General features: G+C 39.1%; 1 protein-coding gene across 9 annotated transcripts in view; it reads left to right on the forward strand.

The window, feature by feature from the left end:
- LOC150075069 (paired amphipathic helix protein Sin3a-like) overlaps positions 1–18,622 on the forward strand; it is a 718,000-nt gene that overhangs the window by 361,536 nt on the left and 337,842 nt on the right. For all 9 annotated transcript variants that reach the window (XM_090389145.1, XM_090389146.1, XM_090389142.1 and 6 more), the window contains one exon: positions 17,250–17,411. In XM_090389145.1, coding sequence (XP_090245271.1) covers positions 17,250–17,411 — 162 coding nt within the window. The remainder of the gene's footprint in view (positions 1–17,249; positions 17,412–18,622) is intronic.

The following is an 18,622-nucleotide window of genomic DNA, read 5'->3' on the forward strand; positions in this document are numbered from 1 at the left end:
TTATGGGGGACAGCGCCTCTTGCTCGGGAGACTCCAACTTTTCGAGCCAATCCCTCTGCCTAAGGCCTGAACCAGAGTGATTTTATCCTGCATCATACTTGATGGAGTATGAATAATATTTCTCTGCGACATCATCCATCTATGGAGATGGACTTGTTTAGCTTCAGCTCATGTTCAGTAGTTTATTTTTATTTAGTTCTCTCGCGTGACACCAGATGGTGCCACCATCTGCCTCAGCCGTAACTCTGGCCTTCGGGAAGATAACTCGAGGAGACTTTGTCGATGTTTTTTTTTTTTTTCATCATAATTTTAATATTATTATTATTATATCGGTCTGTCTGCATAATAGAGCCGCGCTTGCTTCCACCAAGGTGTGATTCAAACCCCGGTCCATCAGACTGGTAGTTCAGTGTGTTAACCACTGGGCCATCACACCCCATTATTATTATTATTATTATTATTATTGTTGTTGCTCTTATATTATTTCTCCCTGATTGGGGGCTTCCACTCCGTGACGGGTACTGCTACCAAGTACACAGGGTGGTTGTAATGCCTGGTGTTACTGTTGGTCGAGGAGATCTCTGACTATCCTACAGGTGTTCAGGATTGCGACTTTCTGTGGTTCCTTGTAGGTGTTCTCTGGGAGACCTCTTGCTGATAGTCTGCTATGTAGTGTCTTTCGCCTCATACCAGTGGTTGACACAACCTCATGTCTCAGGTTCGTGTACTTCCTAATTTTTTCCTCATGGGTTTTCTGAACATTGCTAGTGTTGGGCACCGCTATGCCAATCAGGTAGGTAGCCTTTACCGTCTTGTCCACAAGGATTATGTCCGATCTGTTGTGTGGGATGGTCTTTATGGCCCGACCCCAGTACACCTTGTGGGTTCAGGTCTCTAGTACTGCCTGGGGTTCATACTTGTAGTATGGTACACTTTCTTTGTTCAGCTTGTATATTTTCGCTTGCTTCCGATGTATTATCCTGGCTACCTGGTTGTGTCTATGAGTGTACTCAGTCCGAGTGATCACCTTGCACCCCGACGTGATGTGTTGGATCATTTTTGAGGGGCCAGGAGGCATCGTCGACATGTGTCATCTGACATTCCGGGCTCCTTTGAGATGTATTTTCTCTAGTTTCTAGTGTTAATTACCTTGTCTTGTGTGGCCCTCATGATTCCTTCAGTCTCGGGAAAGAACGTCCTGCTTGTGAGCCATGCATTGGAAGCACGGTTATCGATGTGATCTTGATGGAGGTCATTCTGGCATAGAGTGTCTTCTTTGCCCATCTTTCTATCTTCGTTTCTTGTTCCGTTTGGGTGGGAGCGGTTTCTTCGCTTAGGTTCAGTGCAGTGTACCACTCATCTATCTTCCTTATGGCCAGGTGAAGTGGTGCTGTATTGTTCTCGAAGTAATCTTTCAGGTTATCTAGAAGATATCCCTGATATCTTCTAGCTCGGTGTTAATCAAATCTATGACCCTGAATGTCATTAATGAATGTTATTACTGGAGTTGGAAAGGTGTTTATCATTTTAACTGTGTTCCCTCCATTCAGTTTTGCTTTCAGTAGGCTTCTGAGTCTCTGATGACATTTTTCGGTCAGGCACTTCTTGATTTCCTTGTGTTCCAACAATGCATTGGAATATGCACTCCAGTGCGTGGAGTGCATATTCCATGCATTGTAAAATCTGAAAATGGGATGACAATTGCCTCGTACTGTAGGATTTTCAGTTTCAATCTGTAGGACAGATGATGTACATCAATAATCGATATTTATAAGCAAATAAGCAAAACAACAGCATATAGTGCATAGAAGGAAATGCAAAAATAGATGTCGCATTTTATGGTAATGACTATCATATGTGCCGAATGTTTATGTGCATTTTTTGTTAGGAAATCTCTGACAGGAATATTAGAATAGATATATGCAGAGTATTATCTTTGTAGTGAGAGGAGTCATAGATTGAATAGGTAGAGCAACTGAGATGAGTGGATGTTGAGGCAGTTGATGATAGAGAATCAAAAAAAAAATAAATGGAGCTTGGCAGATTGTAGGTGGAAATGAACATTATTAAGATTGGAACTGAAACCTTATATATTTATCAGATGAATATCCTTTGTAGGTCATTTTGCCTTATATATTTATCAGATGAATAAACCTTTGTAGGTCATTTCGCCATTGTTTCTCCAAGGAAGTTGGTCACTATCGGATTGACTTATGGATTGGCTTGCTCCATAATTGCAGCATCTATGGTTAATTGCTCCTTGCATCCTTTGCTCAGCCCCTTGCACCCTTTCTGCTGTTCAGCCATTATGTTCTGGCTCTCCAAGTGGTCTGATATCTTCCTGGTTATGCTTGTGTACTCCATTTTGCCATTGTTTCTCCAAGGAAGTTGGTCACTATCGGATTGACTTTGTAAATGTTCATCTCCTCTATTAGCCAAGTATGGAGCATGGAGTCAAAGGCCTTGCAGTAATCGATGTCAGCTGTGTATATGTTGCGGCGCTTCTTGTCGGCTTGCTCCATAATTGCAGCATCTATGGTTAATTGCTCCTTGCATCCTTTGCCCAGCCCCTTGCACCCTTTCTGCTGTTCAGCCATTATGTTCTGGCTCTCCAAGTGGTCTGATATCTTCCTGGTTATGCTGGTTAGGACCTTGTACATTGTTGGGAGGCAGGTGATTGCTTTATATTTAGCCAGATTTCTTGTATGCTCTTCTTTAATCTTCAGATATTTGATTCCTTGAATGAGAAACTTTGGGATTGTCTCTGGATGCCTTATCGTTCGGGTGAACTGCTCTGCCAGGTGCTTGTGTGTGCAGGTGAGTTTCTTGTACCAGTAGTTGTGGACTTTATTTATTCTTGGAGTTCGCCAGTTGGGAGAGTTCTTGATTGTCTGTTTTACTTCTTCTACTCGGATCTCCCATCCTCTCATTTCTTGTATGTCCTTGGTTTTCTTGCATTGTAGTTCTATCCAGGTGGCTCGGCTGTTATGTCTTACTTCCCTGCTCTGTATGTTTCTCCAGAACTCCTCAGTCATCTTCTTCTCAGGTAGTCTGTTCACTCCTTTCCTGTCTTCTCCAAGATTCCTGTAGAAGCCTCTTTGGTTCTTATCGAAGATTCGGTTGTTTATTTTCCTCTGGGAGCTCTCTTTGTATCGGCGTATTCTTGCTTAGTGCAAGGTGGTTCTGCTTCATGTCCAAGTACTCTCCTATTCTCTGATTTTTTGTCTCATGTTTGCCGTCGACACTGTTCCTCTTGAGGATGCTTTTCACTTTTCCAATTAATTTCTTACTCATATTTCCCCTTTGGTACTGGGTCAATTGGCCTATCTTGACTCTTAATTTTTCTGCCTTCTGCTAAAATCTTCTTTCCCAAGCTGGTGTTTCCTTCTGCTTTTGGTTCTTCTGCTGCTGGTCCTTTGTTTCTCTTCCATTAATCCTCGTGGCTTCTACTGCAGCACAATACACACTGTGTGGATGGCCTACAGTGTTGCTCCATTGCTTTCGAGGTAATGCGGTATTATGTGCCGATTCACGTGGTCTTTGACTCTCAACAAGGTTCTATTTGGCCTCTGCTTCGGTATCATGTGAATATTTGTTGTGTCCATTCCTTCGAATTCTGTTAGGGCTTTCTTCCATTCGTCCTCTATTCAGGATATCATGACATCGTCTGTTTTCATTTCAGCTGCTGTGGGTTGTATTTCTTCTTGCTCTTCCTCCTCTGTGGTTCAGTAGTTTTATTTTCTTTTTCCTCTGATTCCGTATTCCTTATCCTTTATAATTGATCGCTCACGTACTGCTTGAATTTTTCCAAGATTGCAGGAGGTATCAGGTTCTTTGTGATTATGGTCCTTCTCTGGTTGGCTATCCGCTGTTCAGTGACCTGAATATCCCTGAATCATTCCAGCCATTTGGTATGTAGTCTTGCCCCGTAAGTTATCATATCGGTCTCCAGCTTCGTTATTTCGTAGTATACTTGCACAATGTACGTATTTATTTCAATGCTCCACTTCATGCGTTGTTGTTGTCTTCCATCCTGGGTGGTTACTAGCATAGGTGTGCAGGAAGCACTTCTAGTTGGTGGGGCTGGATGGTCTTGCCCTTATTATTATTATTATTGAAGTTAATATAATCTGCATTATGTAATTTGTACATAATTTTTCTTTAATCTAATTGCATTAAAGTACGTAACCCGTATCGTATTTCTGGTGAGATGATATCTCTGCTCGTTGTTGAACCCTGGCTTAGTGCCATGAAGGGTGTTTTAAAGTCAGGGTACCTGCGTGTACTTGTGCACCCTACAGCACAGATCATATATATTTATCTAAGCCAGCTGTTGAGGCCATCGTGGTGCTATCTGTAATAGCAATGCAAATGATGCCCTCCACTTTGAAGCATTTAGAGTTATTGCAGCATTGAGGGAACCGTTTTTTTCCACATGCCATTTGTGCATTGTTTTGGAATTTACATCTATGCAGACTTGATTTTTGAAAGGACATCTTTTCGGTGAAGATATTCCAAAATTCTTTCTCTCACTCTTACAGAAACTTTCAAATTGTTCATCTGGTTGACAATTTTGGCTATTGTAGAGTGCACAGAAGATAACTTCAACATTTTACCTTTGGTCCATCAGTTGCAGGAGTGAAATAGTATTAGGTGATAGAAAAACAACTTGAATGTTGTTACTCACTTGATGGTATGTGGATGACTTGGAGCATTATCTGGGTTATAAGAATTACGAAATGAATTTCATCTTGTATGCCTTCAATTAAACTGGCAAGGAACTTTTGTGTGTAGCCCATGAGAGCCTGTGGATTTTTGCCATGGTGGATCAACAAAGGCTTCCATTTGCAATCCCTCTTTGCGTTACTGACCAGAAAACATTGTCAAGCACTCTTTTAAAACCTGGCACACTCTTTTATTCTTATGTAGTAGTAGTAGTAGTGGCATGTGATTCAAGAAAGCAAGTGTATTATCTTATACAGCATCTGCCAAAAAAAAAAAAAAATCACGCCATTGCCTCCAAATGCCTGTCCAGTTCCTCTGTAAATTTATTCAACCTATCAACTTCCACAACGACAGATGGAAGTTTGTTCCAGCAATTAACCACCCTCTGGCTAAAGGCAAATTTCCGCAAATCTATTCTACATCTGTCTTTTCTTAATTTGAATTTATGCCCCCTTAGGCTTGTAATCTGAACAAGTGGAAGGATCCCATCAGAATTCAGTGTGCTCAACCCATTCAAGGCATTATATACCTCAATCAGATCACCGCACAGGTGCCTAGTCTCCAGCCACTGCAATTTGCAGAACTTAAGCCTCTCTTGGTAAGAGGATCCCTTCATTCCCCCTCACCAATCTTGTTGCCCTTCTCTGTATACGCTCAAGTAAATCTACATCCTTCCTAAAATGAGGCCTCCAGACCTGTACGCAGTACTCAAGGCGTGGCCTGACCATTGCCTTATACAGAGGGATAATCACCTCCTTTTCCCTGCTAGCAAAATTCCTATATATCATTGACAAAACCCCATGATCTGCCCTGGCAGCCTGTCTGCATTGCTCAGAAAACTTCATATCTGACTGCACAATTACTCCCTTTTTCATTTTCTACCACTTTAAGTGTAGTACCACAGAGTTAGTACGTTTCTCTGGGGTTACTTCTACCCATATGCAGTAATTTGCATTTGTCAAGGTTAAACTTCAGTTGCCACTTCTTAGCCCATCTGCCCAAATTATCTAGATCCTGTTGCAGTAACACACTGCCATTACTGTTATTAACAACCCTGTCAACCTTTGTATCATCTGCAAACTTCGACATTAAGCCTGATATACCTTCATCAATATCATTGATAAATAAACAAAACAACAGTGGACCTAAAACCGAACCCTGTGGGACTCCACTAATAAATTAGTCCACGAAGAGCAGCACCCATTGATAACCACCCTCTGTCTTCTCCTACTTAACCATCCTTTTATCCATTGTAGCAACTTACCCTTAATACCATTCTGCTCCAATTTGTACAATAGTCTTCCATGCACAACAGTGTCAAAAGCTTTCCTGAAATCCAAATATATGATACCAAAATTATTTTTTGCATCCAGTTCCTTTGTAGCCACATCATAATATTCTATGAAATTTGTCAGACAAGACTTTCCCTTAACAAACCAATGCTGTGTCTGAATTATTGCTGCAGTCTTGTCTAGATGATCCTGCAATGCATCTTTAACCAGGGACTTCATTATTTTACCCGGTACAGAAGTTAAACTAACTGGTCTGTAATTACTCGTGTCACCCTTCGATCCCCCTTTGTGAATTGTGGATACATTTGCACATCTCCAGTCCGTGGGAACCAACCCTGAGTCCAAGGACACTCTCATAATTATGGCTAAGGGTTTGCTTAGTTGCTTTGCCGCCTCCTTTATTATAACTGGATAGATCCCATCCACCCCAGGTGCTTTTCTTATGTTTAACTCCAACAATTTCTCCTCCACTTTGCTTGCTTTCAGTTATTCCAAAATCATTAAGAATCCTCCTACAATTTGATAACCTTCTGCCATTTTCAAACATTAATAATTCCTCATGTGTGAATGTAGATGCAAAATACTCATTCAGTTTGTTTGCTATCTGAGCAGGATCATCAACAGTCGAACCATCGATGTCAAGTGGACCAATCAGATTCATCCCTTTCCTTTTAGAGTTTATATAAGTAAAGAAATCCTTGCTGTTTTTCTTAACATCTTTTGCCAAGGATTTCTCGTAATCTGCCTTCGCCTGCCTAACCTCCTTTGTCACCTGATTACAGACTAGGTTATATCTGCCATAGGCTTCTGAGTCGCTTGATAATTTATATGCATCACATGCATTTTTCTTCTCTATTACGAGTCTCATTAGTTCATTAGATAACCATTTATGCCTAAACCTTGAACAATATTTCTTAATAGGTATGAAACTTTTAGTAGCTTCCACGATTAATTCCTTGAATGCTTCCCACTTAGAATTTACTGATGGTAACATTGTCAGTTGATCCCACTGTACAGTATTTAAAAACTGTCGGAGAGCACTGTACTCACCTTTACGGAAGGAAAAACCCTTTCCTTTACTCCTGATGGTAATTAAATCTTTAAGTAAATCCCACATCAGTACACTGTGATCACTGCCACCTAGTGGTTCCTTTATCTGCAAATTCTTAATACACGAATGATCACTGCTGATAACCAGATCAAGAGTATTACTTTCTCTGGTTGCCTCTCGAACATGCTGCTGCAGAAAACAATCATCCAATAAATCCACAAAAGTCTGACTAATGTGTGAGTGACCAACCCACAAGTTCCAGTCAATATCTGGGAAGTTAAAATCCCCCATTATAAGACATTCCGATTTACTAGCCCACTCTATTTCTCTGTACAATTGTTCATTGTACTCATTCGAGTCATTAGGCCTATAACACACTCCTACTCTTATTTTTGCTTTTGCAGTGCTTATGTCACACCAAACTGACTCAACAGTGCATCAACTGGATGCACTTCTTTTGATTTTACGTTTTTCTTAATTAACAGCATAACACCTCCTCCCTTTCTATCCTGTCTATCCTTTCTCTACATATTGTACTCCCAAATTCCAGTTCAGCATTCCTTATATCTGTGTGACACCACGTCTCTGCCATCCCAAAAATATCCACCTTTGATGTCTTGACTAACACTTCAAATTCATCAAATTTATTTACTATACTTCTAGCATTGGTATACATGCAAGCATACATGCTCCTACTCCTATTCTTAGTTACCCTAACACATCCCATATACCCACCTATTTCAGGATGACTGCCATCCGTCTCTGAAACCCCCAACACCCCACGCTCCAGGTCGCTACTTATTCTAATAGAAGTTGTGCAAGAATCACCTTCACCTCTGCCTACGGCTACTGTTAAACTATTAGTCCTTGTAACCCCCCAAGCTATCAGTTTTCTGACCCATCTAACACTGCCTCGATAGCATCAGCAAATATTCTTGCACCCTTTCTATTTAAGTGTATCCCATCCCTATAGAGGCAGTCTCTCCTGTTAACAAGTACAGTCCAGGCTGAAAAAAATTCTACCCCTTGAGCCTTGCACATTCTTTCCAGGGCCGAATTGATCGACAAGGCTCTCATTATATACTCCCTTCTATCGTGTCTGGGCAGAATTGCGGACACTTTAAAATTCAACCCTAATTCTCGGCTTTTGTTCAACAGTGACCTATACTTGTTAAGTAATTCTGCCGGTCTCCTACTTCTAATATCGTTAGTGCCAACGTGTACAACTATATCACTTTTTGTGCCCTTAAAAGATGATAACCGTTCAACGTCATCAACCTTTGCCCCTGGCAAACATACTCTGGTCCTGTTCCACCTATCCTTTTTACAAAGAATGTTTCCCGTTTCCCTGACAATAGAGTCACCAACAACTACTAGTTCCTGTGGGACCAGTGCATTCTGCCTTGGGGCAGAATGTAACTTAGGTGTGGTGTGGCATTCATTCCCAGAAGAGACAGGCTTCATCCAGATTGAAGAATTAGTATTAGAAGTGGCAAATGAAGCAAAATACAAGCTTATACAGCATGTATTAGCCAAAAATAAATAAATAAATAAAATAACATAAAAATAAAACCCTTCCCATTTCATCTATCCTGAGCAACTCCAATAGTTTCTGTAGTTCTTCCTTGAATTATTGAACTTATTTGCTTTCACAACAAAAGATGGAAATTTGTTGTGGCAATCAAACGGCAGCTAGCTGAAGAAAACTTCGACACATCTATTCTGCAACCATCCTTCTTCAGTGTGAATTTTTGCCCATTCGTGTAAAGTCTGAGCAAGAGGAAGAACTTCATCAGCATTGTGCTTGGCCGATCCTTCCAAATCGTTAAAGGCCTCAATCAGATCACCTTGCAGTAACTAGTCTCTGGCACTGCAATTTGCAGAGCTGAAGCTTTCTTGGTAAGAGCACCCATTTTCCCCTCTCACCTTCGTTCCAAACTTTTTTCCCTTCTCCGTACCCTTTGCAGCGTACATTCTAAAATGAAGCCTCCAGACCTGCTAGCAGTACTCAGGATATGGCCTGACAATTGCCGTACGGTGTTCTCCCCAGAAAATTTTGCTAACAGGGTGGGATTTGTAATACTTCGCAATATTATAAAAATTTCTGGTATTTATAAATGAGACTTAAATGATCCAGAGCTGACGGAGCTAGCCAGGTGGGTAAAGTGCCTGCCTGGTAAACCAAAGGTCGCGGGTTCGAATCCTGCCTCGGATTTTGGATCAGTGTAAAATGCAAAAACTTTAGGAGGTGCATTATGGCCACAGAAGCCGATGTGCCAACAACTAATAAAAAAAAAAAAAAAAAGTGATCCAGAGAAAAAATTAATTCCTAATTTAACATTATATGCTCCTGTCGCATTGAACTCAATTGCATAGTATTTTCGAATTAATCGCGAACAGTGAGCTGTACCTTTTGGTACCACGGAATTGCTTAAATTGCCATATGGAATTGCTTAAATTTTACCCGGGCGGTCAGTTAAATTCACTGGGCAGGGCGCTCATTCGAGAGGTCCTGGGGAAACACTGCCTTATAGAATGGGTTAATCACTTCCTGATCACTGCTAAAAAATCCCTGCATATCATTGACAAAAGTAGTGAGCTGTCCTGGCGGCCTGTCTGCACTACTCAGAGAAATTCATTTCTTACTGCACAACCACTCACTGGTCTTTTTATTTTTTTGCTACCCTATAGTAAGAGTCACTACTACCCATATGCAGTGTTTTTCCTTTGTCAGTGTTAAAGTTTAACTGCCATATCTCAGCTCACCTGCTTAATTTTTCTGTATCTTGTTGCAGTAGCATACTGTCATTACTGTGTAATGCTCCTGCCATTCTTGGTATCATCTGTGACCGATGTATAACTGCACTCCTGTCTAGATGGTCCTGCATTCCTTCTTTAATCAGTGACTCCATTATTTTCCCTGGAACAGAAGCCATGCTAAGAGGTTTTATTTACTCATGTCACCTTTACTGGCTCACCCTCTTTCTCTGTGCAGTTGTTTAACATACTCATCAGACTCATTAGGCCAACAACACACTCTTACTCTCATTTTTGCTCTACCAAACCTTATGTTAGACCAAACTGACTCAGCATTGCACTTGCCACCCATGTCTACTGGATATGCTGCCTTAGATTTAATATGTGTTTTTAACTGAAAGTTTAACACCTCCACCTGTCTTGTCCTGTCTGTCCTTCCTGTATATACTGTACTCCCCATATTTGAATTCAGCATCACATATATCTGTGTAACACTACATCTCTGATATCCCAACAGTGTGCACATTTGATGTCTTCACCAGCACTTCAAATTCATAAAATTTATTTACTGTGCTCTCACTGGTGTACATGCAAGTATACTACACATTGCTCTTTTTCTTATTTACCCTAACACAGGCATTGTATTTATTTGTTTCATGATGACTCCCAGAAGGCTTTGAATTCCCCAACACCTTTCTTTCTAGACTGCTACACATTCCAGTAGAAAGCAATGCAAGAATCACTACCAGCTCTGCTTGATTGGTAATCTTCTTCTGTATTGCATCCTCATAGAAGCTATCTCTCCTGTTAACAAGGACTATGCTGCGAAAAATTCTACCCCACGAGCTGTTTGCAATTTCTCCAGAGGACAATGATCAACAAAGTTCTCATCATGTACTACTTCTTATCGTGTCCGGAGAGAACTGCAGACACTTTCAAATTTAACCCTAACTCGAGACTTTTTCTCAATATTGCCCAGTAGTTGTTAAATAAGTCCTCACATCTCCTACTCTCATTGTCATTAATGCCAATGTCTAACACAATATCAACTTTTGTGCTCTTAAAAGATGATATTTTCTCTATAATGTTTTATACTCCTTCCCCCAGCAGACTTACCCCTGCTCCTTTTCCACGTATCCTTCTTGCACAATAATTTCCTCCTATGGGACCAGCGCATTCTGCCTTGGGGATTGCTGTTGTTTTACCTGATGCACAAGTGTGGGCTGTGGCACTGAGTTGAGTAGCTGAGAGCTTGATGGGCCCATCATTTTAATTCCTTCAGTGACATCCACTCCTACCTTTAAGTTCTAGTAAACCCCCATAAAAACACTGAATTGGAGCCTATTAATTTCACACTCTGCACTGAATGCACAATGACATTCCTCTTGGCTGTATTATGTATTCTGTTCCCAAAGGGTTTGCAAATATCGCACAATCAGCATATTTCATTTTGCCATGATTCAGAGGAGAATAGCCCACCTCATGTAGCATGTATATAACATAAACTCAATAGAGTAATACCTATAACATAAACTTGTTACTTTGAGTCCGTTGCCCTGCTGCTCTAATCTGAGGCATGATTTCCATTTAAATTGAATTTTAATTTGACCATACATTAAGCTAACATATTCATAAATTCAGTAATAACAGTGCTCTTTTCACCAGTTATGCAGCAAGTTTACGTTATATATATTACTCTGTCAAGCTTATGTTATATTTTTATTTATTTATTTATGAAAACCCCAAACACGAGAGGTATTAGAACCTATAGTACTAAGTAACATGAATGAGTTGGAGGTTGAGAAGATGAAAGAAGATATTTGTTGACATTAGACTTGAACTTCTGTAGACTGTAATTTTCAGGAAAGTCACATGAAGGAGGGTTGTTCCAGAAAACGGCAGTTGAATGAATAAACGAGGAAGATGAAAAGCTGGTTCTGTGAGTTTGAAGTTGGACAGTAAATGGATGTTAGCTGGTGGGGGCACTTATTCGGACTTTTTTTTCAAAGAGAGAGCAGAAATTATAGAAACTAATTCAGAAGAACAGAGCCCATTGAAGTATCTCTTGAAAAAGCATGCAGCAGAAACAGTACATCTATGAGACAGCGAGTGGAGAGGCCCTTTTAGACAAGAGTCATTAATTAACCTAACTGCCATTCTTCTGAATGGAATCTAGAAGCCTGAGAGAGGTTTTGACGACACCGCCCCAGATGTAGGATAAATATTTCACGGTAGGATGGATTTGAATTTGTACACAGTGAACAGCTGTTTGGAAGAAAACTAACACAAAGAGCGAAAGAGAAAACCAAGTTTTTTGGATGTAGTGGAAGGAATATTTGTAATGTGCTTGTGCCAAGAGAGATTAGAAGTCAGGGTAATCTCCAAAAGAGATATATCATATTGCCTAGAAATCAAAGTGTCATCAAAAATAAGCATAGGAGCAGAAGAGTCGTTTTTGCGAGATATAAGACAGGACTGAGTTTTAGAAGGATTGAAATCAATTAAGTTGTCTTTGCCCCACTGGAGAATTACCTGGAAATCGGCATTTAAGGAATAAGTAGCAGATATTCAAAAAAAGTTTAAGCTGATTGAGTAGGGCAAGGTTTGTTTGTCAAACTTGAAAGTGGAATGCAACGTGCTGTCATCAGCAAAACTATGGATAGTAGTTTCAGTCAATGGAAGAAGGTCATTAATATACAAGAGGAAAAGAGTGGGGGGGAAGGACTGAATCTTGGGGGACACCAGTATTAGTTGTTTGTTATTTGGTTTTTAGGAACATTAGCAACTAAGGCTATATTGTTCCGGGGATATGTGGTGGTCATTCCGTGACCTTCCGCATCCTTCGTATTTAGTGGTCACAGGCTCGAACCCCTGTCTAATAAAGAAGCATGTGCTATGCACTGCTGCTCCTGCCCACCTGGCTACGCAGGCACCACCAGTATTAGTGGAGACGTTAGAAGACAAAGAGCCATCTACCATCATCCTCAGTGAGTGGTCAGAGAAAAAACTGGATAATCAATTACAAAAATCAGTTGGCAAACCATAATCTGGAAGCTTGTTTAGATCTTTATGCCAAACATGATCTAAAGCCTTTGAGATGTCAAGAGCAGCTGCTTGTATTTGACCGAACTGTTCCATTGATTTTGTCCATAAATGGATAATTTTTCGTACTCTTGGACCTTTGTGGATGCACATGTGTAAATAACATTATTTATATTGGTTAATAAAAATAATTTTGTCATGGTACACTAAATTGAATTTTATTATTAGTATAAAAAAGAGAGTGGAGATTGTTAAGTGTCACTTTACTTCTTGTGAGCACGGACCATGCCGAAATAACTTTGTCCCTTATTAAGAAGTTTAGTCTAAAAGATTTTAGTAAATTAGACAATTGTTTTCAATTTCCTGTCCGTTATTGCTGGGTGGTTTAGTTTGTTGTGGGTTGATGTGCATCGACTTCGCTTTGCTTTTCCTTTTGGCAGTGAGTAGATTATGGAATTTGAATACTGGATTGTTTTTAAGAAACCTGTGTATGTTAACCATTTTAAATCATAATATCATGTCATAAATTTAGTTTCATTTAATGTATTAACTGGTTTACCTTTGTATCATCTCCAAACTTCTTCATTAAGCATGATACCTTCATCAATATCAAAAAGTGGTCCCAACACCAAACTCTGGGGGACTCCATCATTAACATTAGTTCACGAAGGGCAGCATTGATTGATTACCACCCTCTGTCTTCTCCCACTCAACCACCCTTTTATCCCTTGTAGCAACTTACCCTTAATACCACACTGCTCCAATTTTTCTTCCATTCGCAACAGTGTCAAAAGCTATCCTGAAATCCAAGTATATGATATCAAAATTATTTTTTGCATCCTTTGTGTTCCTTTGTAACCACATCATAGCATCCAATCAAATTTGTGAGACAAGACTTTCCCTTAACAAACCCATGCTGTGTCTGAATTATTACTGCAGTCTTGTCTAGATGATCCTGCAGTGCATCTTTAAGAAGTGACTCCATTATTTTCCCCTGGAACAGAAGTTAAACTAACTGGTCTGTAATTACTCGTGTCACCCTTAGATCCACCCTAGTGTGACACGTCTAAGTTTGGAAGGGTTGTTAATGATAGTATTGATGGTATGCTGCTGACACAACATCTAGGAAAGTTAGCAGAATGGCTGAGAAATGGCAACTGTTGATATTGCATATGGGTCGCAGTAATACCAGAATAGCATATTAACTGTGTGGTAGTGCACTCAGGTAGTGGAAAATAAAAGGGCCAGGGGATAATTGTGTAATCTGACATGAAGTTCTTTGAGCAGTGCAGACATGCTTCCAGGACAGCTCATGTAATTTTGTCAATAATATTCAGGAATTTTGCTGGCAGATATATGGAGGCATTATCCCATTGTATAACGGAATGGTCAGTCCACATCTTGGAATTGCATACAGGTCTGGAAGCTTTATTTTAGGAAGGGTGTAGAGGCATTGAGTTCTGTAAACTGCAGCAACTGGAGACTAGGCACCTGCAAGGTGATCAAGGCTTTGAGTAGCTTGAACAAACTCAGTACTGGTGGGATTCTTCATCTTTTGCAGACTATGCCCATGAAAGGGCATAAATTCAGGAATGGTGGTTGCAGAATTGATGTGGAAGTTAGCCTTCGGCCTAATGGTGTTTGATTTTGGAACAATCTTCATCTGTTTTTGTGGAAGTGGTTAGTTTGAATTAATTCAAGGGAGAACTAGACAAAGTATTGGAGGAGGTGGATAGGTGAAATGGAATTTTTTTTTTCTCCTTTCCTTTTTTGGATGATGCGATATAAGCTTGCTTTCTTCAATCATTTATTGCTATTAAGGTAGTGAATTTGATCAAGTCTCGAGCACAAAATTCATGGCTTTTTAACGCAATGTGCAAAGAGATGGGTTCAGCTCATACACACTCACCTATTGTTGCATACTGAGGTGACGTGGCTCTCCCGAAGCTGTGTTTTAACTTGCCTGTTTGAACCGATGGAGGAAGTGAAAAAAATAAAATCTATGTATGCAACTTCGAAACCATTCATTGACTTTTGCAACTCAGTTACCTTGCAGATAATTTCAGCAAGATAAACGAACTTAATCTCCAACTTCAAGGATTCGACAGTAATATTTTCAAGATGCATAGTAAAATAAAAGGTTTCTATAATAAATTATTGTTGTGGGCAAAATATATCAAGGATGAAAATATCGCAGCTTTTCCGAATCATAACGAATTCACTGTTCATATTGCAATTCTCGTAAATATTAGTGTGACGAAAACAATTAAATGTCACTTGATGCATCTCAATGAAGCCTTCACACAATATATTTCGCATTTCAAGAACGAAAAAAAAAAAAAAAAATAAATAAATAAATAAAATAATAATAATAATAATAATAAATAAATAAATAAACAATTGGGTTTTAAATCCTTTCGTCACAGCCAGTGCCATAACTGCTGACATACCAGTCAATTTAAAAGTGAGTTTATTAAAAATTGCAGTGGATAACTCATTGAAAACAATTTTTGAAAGCCTGACGATTTTTGGTCCAAAACTCGAAAACAGTTCAAAGAAATTAGCGATGGGGCTCTTTAAAAGCTTCTCGTATTTTCCTCAACGTATTTGTGTGAACAAGGCTTCTCTTTCTCTGCCTTAACGTCAATAAAAATTAAGGACAGAAACTGTTTGAATCCAGAGTCAGCGATCATTCTTGTCCTAACTTCTACTCGGCCACGAATTGAACTGCTGGATTCAACAAAACAAGCTCAACAATATCACTGAGTTTTTAATATTTGTTAAAAACTCAGTGATATTGTTGAGCCATGAATTGAACTGCTGGATTCAACAAAATAAGCTCAACAATATCACTGAGTTTTTAATATTTGTTCTTTATAATGAGAATAAACATTTGTATTTCTCTTAAACACTTTTTTTGTAGAAGTGATATTATAATGAGAATAAATGTCTGTATTTCGACAAATTGCCCCGCACCACAAAACATGCATAAAAGGGATCTTATCATCTGTTTTCTTACATAAGTACCAAAAAAGTTAACTCACTGTAAGCACTTAGAGGAAGTGAAACTTTAGCACTCACCAAAAGAATGGAAGAGAAGCTAAGAACTACACAGCGAAGAATGGAACGAATTATATTGGGAATCAGACTTGGGCACTTATGAAAGTGAAACTTGGGCACTCACCAAAAGAATGGAAGAGAAGCTAAGAACTACACAGCGAAGAATAGAACGAATTATATTGGGAATCAGACTGTTAGATAAGAAGAGAAACACATGGATTAGGCAGCAAACTCAAGTAAAGGACATTCTTATCAAAACTAAAGAACTAAAATGGTCTTGGGCAGGACACATAGCTCGAAAACATGATGACAGATGGACTTAGAAAATAGCAGAATGGTACCCAAAAGGAGCTAGAAGAAAACCTGGAAGACAAAGGCGGAGATGGATAGATGAAATTCATGAGTTTTTGAGTAGTAAATGGATGGCCAGTACTCAAAACAGAAGGAACTGGAAAGTTGCTGGAGAGGCCTTCATCCTGCAGTGGATTGAAAATGGCTGATGATGATGATGAAGCACTTAGAATTCAAGTGTAGAGGTTTACTTGTAGTAGGCATACATATATGGGGGTACAAAGATAAGAACGTCAGGGGCTCACATCTGGTGAGTATGGGCTTGGCACACCCAGGGTCCTCAGCTGGATATCATCATTCTTCTCTTTCTTGGTGATTTCCTTCTACTTCTCTCTCTCTCTCTCTCTCTCTCTCTCTCTCTCTCACACACACACACACACACACACACACACACACACACACACACACACACACACACACACACACACATACAGGGTAACTAAAAAATTTTTTTTGGCTGGTGCAGCATAAGCCTCAGGCTTCCTTGCACAATATGGCTAATAATAATAATAATAATAATAACGTGGTTCTTTGGGGTATGCGAACAAAAAAGGTTGAGAAACACTGATCTAGCTTATTTCCCCCCCATTTATTCTTGTATGGTTGACAAGTTCCAGAATTTTGAAACTTCTGAATATTTGAATTACAGAATTTGAGGTTCTACTGATTTAATTTCACTGATGCAAAACAGATATTTTTTGGATGAAATAGTTCTGGTATTTGGTTGTTAGTTTGATTTTTATGGATCCCTGTATTGTTTATATAACTGTAACTGCCGGCAGTCTACTTTTATTCAGCTACTGGTTTACAACATTACTTGTCTGTTTGAGAAAGTGCTTTAAAAATATTAGCAATTGCAAGTTTAGTGATATATATCTCTCTGTTGTTGATTTTTTTGCAATAGTGGAAAATTATGCATTCATATAATGTGTTATATTTCATTCATTCTAATGTTTCATTATTTCTTCTAGCTCCAGCCTGCCAAAGCAGTAAATAATGATCATACCTCAGTTGTTAAAAAGACTGTTGTTCCAAAACCAGTTACATCACCAGCCAACAATCAAACTAAACAAGCACCTCCTGTTAAACGACCTCCACCTGCTCCAGCTCCTGTACAGACACAGCCTAGCAAAGTTGGTATATTTTTTATAATTACCTCTCTTAAAATAAACATCCTCAGTGAAATTAATGTTGAAAGAAGAAACACTAGAAAAGATATATATTTTTTAATTTCCTTAGCATGATGATGATAAAAAGCAAAAGAAAGTGAGAAACAAATTGAAATTGAATAGAAGAATAGAATAGAATAAGGAGTCTGTAGTTTGTTTGTTATTTGGTTTTTAGGAACATTAGCAACTAAAGCCATATTGCTCCGGGGATATGCGGCCGTCATTCCCTGACCTTCCCACATCCTCCGTATTTGGTGGGCACGGGCTCGATACCCGGTCTAATCAAGAAGCCTGTGCTATGCACTGCTGCTCCTGCCCACCTGGTTATGAGTCTGTAGTGGCAGGGTAAAATGTATGTGGTGCAGATAAGCATAATGAGAGATCGACAGCATGGTCACAAAATGTGCAGCTCACATTACTTCCTTCCTACCTATAATATCACCATCAGAAATATTTTGTAACGAGTGGATATCTAGGTCAGTATTATAGTTTTTGTTGTTGTTGTGGTGTTTTCTGGCACAAGGGCTACTTAGGCCATATTGCGCCTGTAGTTTATGTCAATCCTTACCTCCAGTCTTCCAGTCACTACTTTCTTTTATGGTCTCTGTTACTTTTTTTTTTTTTTTTTTTAGCCTTATTTCCTCCCTAATGCTTGTCGGACAATATTGATCTACTTTTCACTTGATCTGCATTTAGTTTTATTAGCATTCATTTCTTCTTTTAATATCAGTTTAACTAATCATATATTGTTCATCCTTTCCATGTTCCTTGCTGTTCTTGATTTTAATCGCTTTCCTTTGATTAGATAATTGCTACTCCAAGATTTTTTTTCTTCTTTTCTCATTTGTTATGTTGTCTTGCCACTGGTTCCATTGTTAGTGGTGCATTCACGTATTTTTCTGAAAACACATTTCTTTATTGCCTTCTTATGCCTCTTGTTTTATTTATTGTGCTGGTTTTCTCTGGTAAAACTCATTCAATTTTTTAAGAACCCCTCCATGTATTATTTTCATTGTAGACTTCGCAGATATAAAAATTAACTAACCTTCCAATTTTTGTTTGTTTAGTCTCTAAACAAATTTTTTCTTGTTTCTTCCAGCTTTCATAGGTTTTATTTTTGTGTAACTAATTTTCATGCCAAATTCTCTGCGGTCTTTATCTAATTCATTAAGTGA

This window comes from Mastigoproctus giganteus, chromosome 14 (genome assembly GCF_048544385.1).
Source record: "Mastigoproctus giganteus isolate SK-2022 chromosome 14, ASM4854438v1, whole genome shotgun sequence".
Lineage (NCBI taxonomy): Eukaryota > Metazoa > Arthropoda > Arachnida > Uropygi > Thelyphonidae > Mastigoproctus > Mastigoproctus giganteus.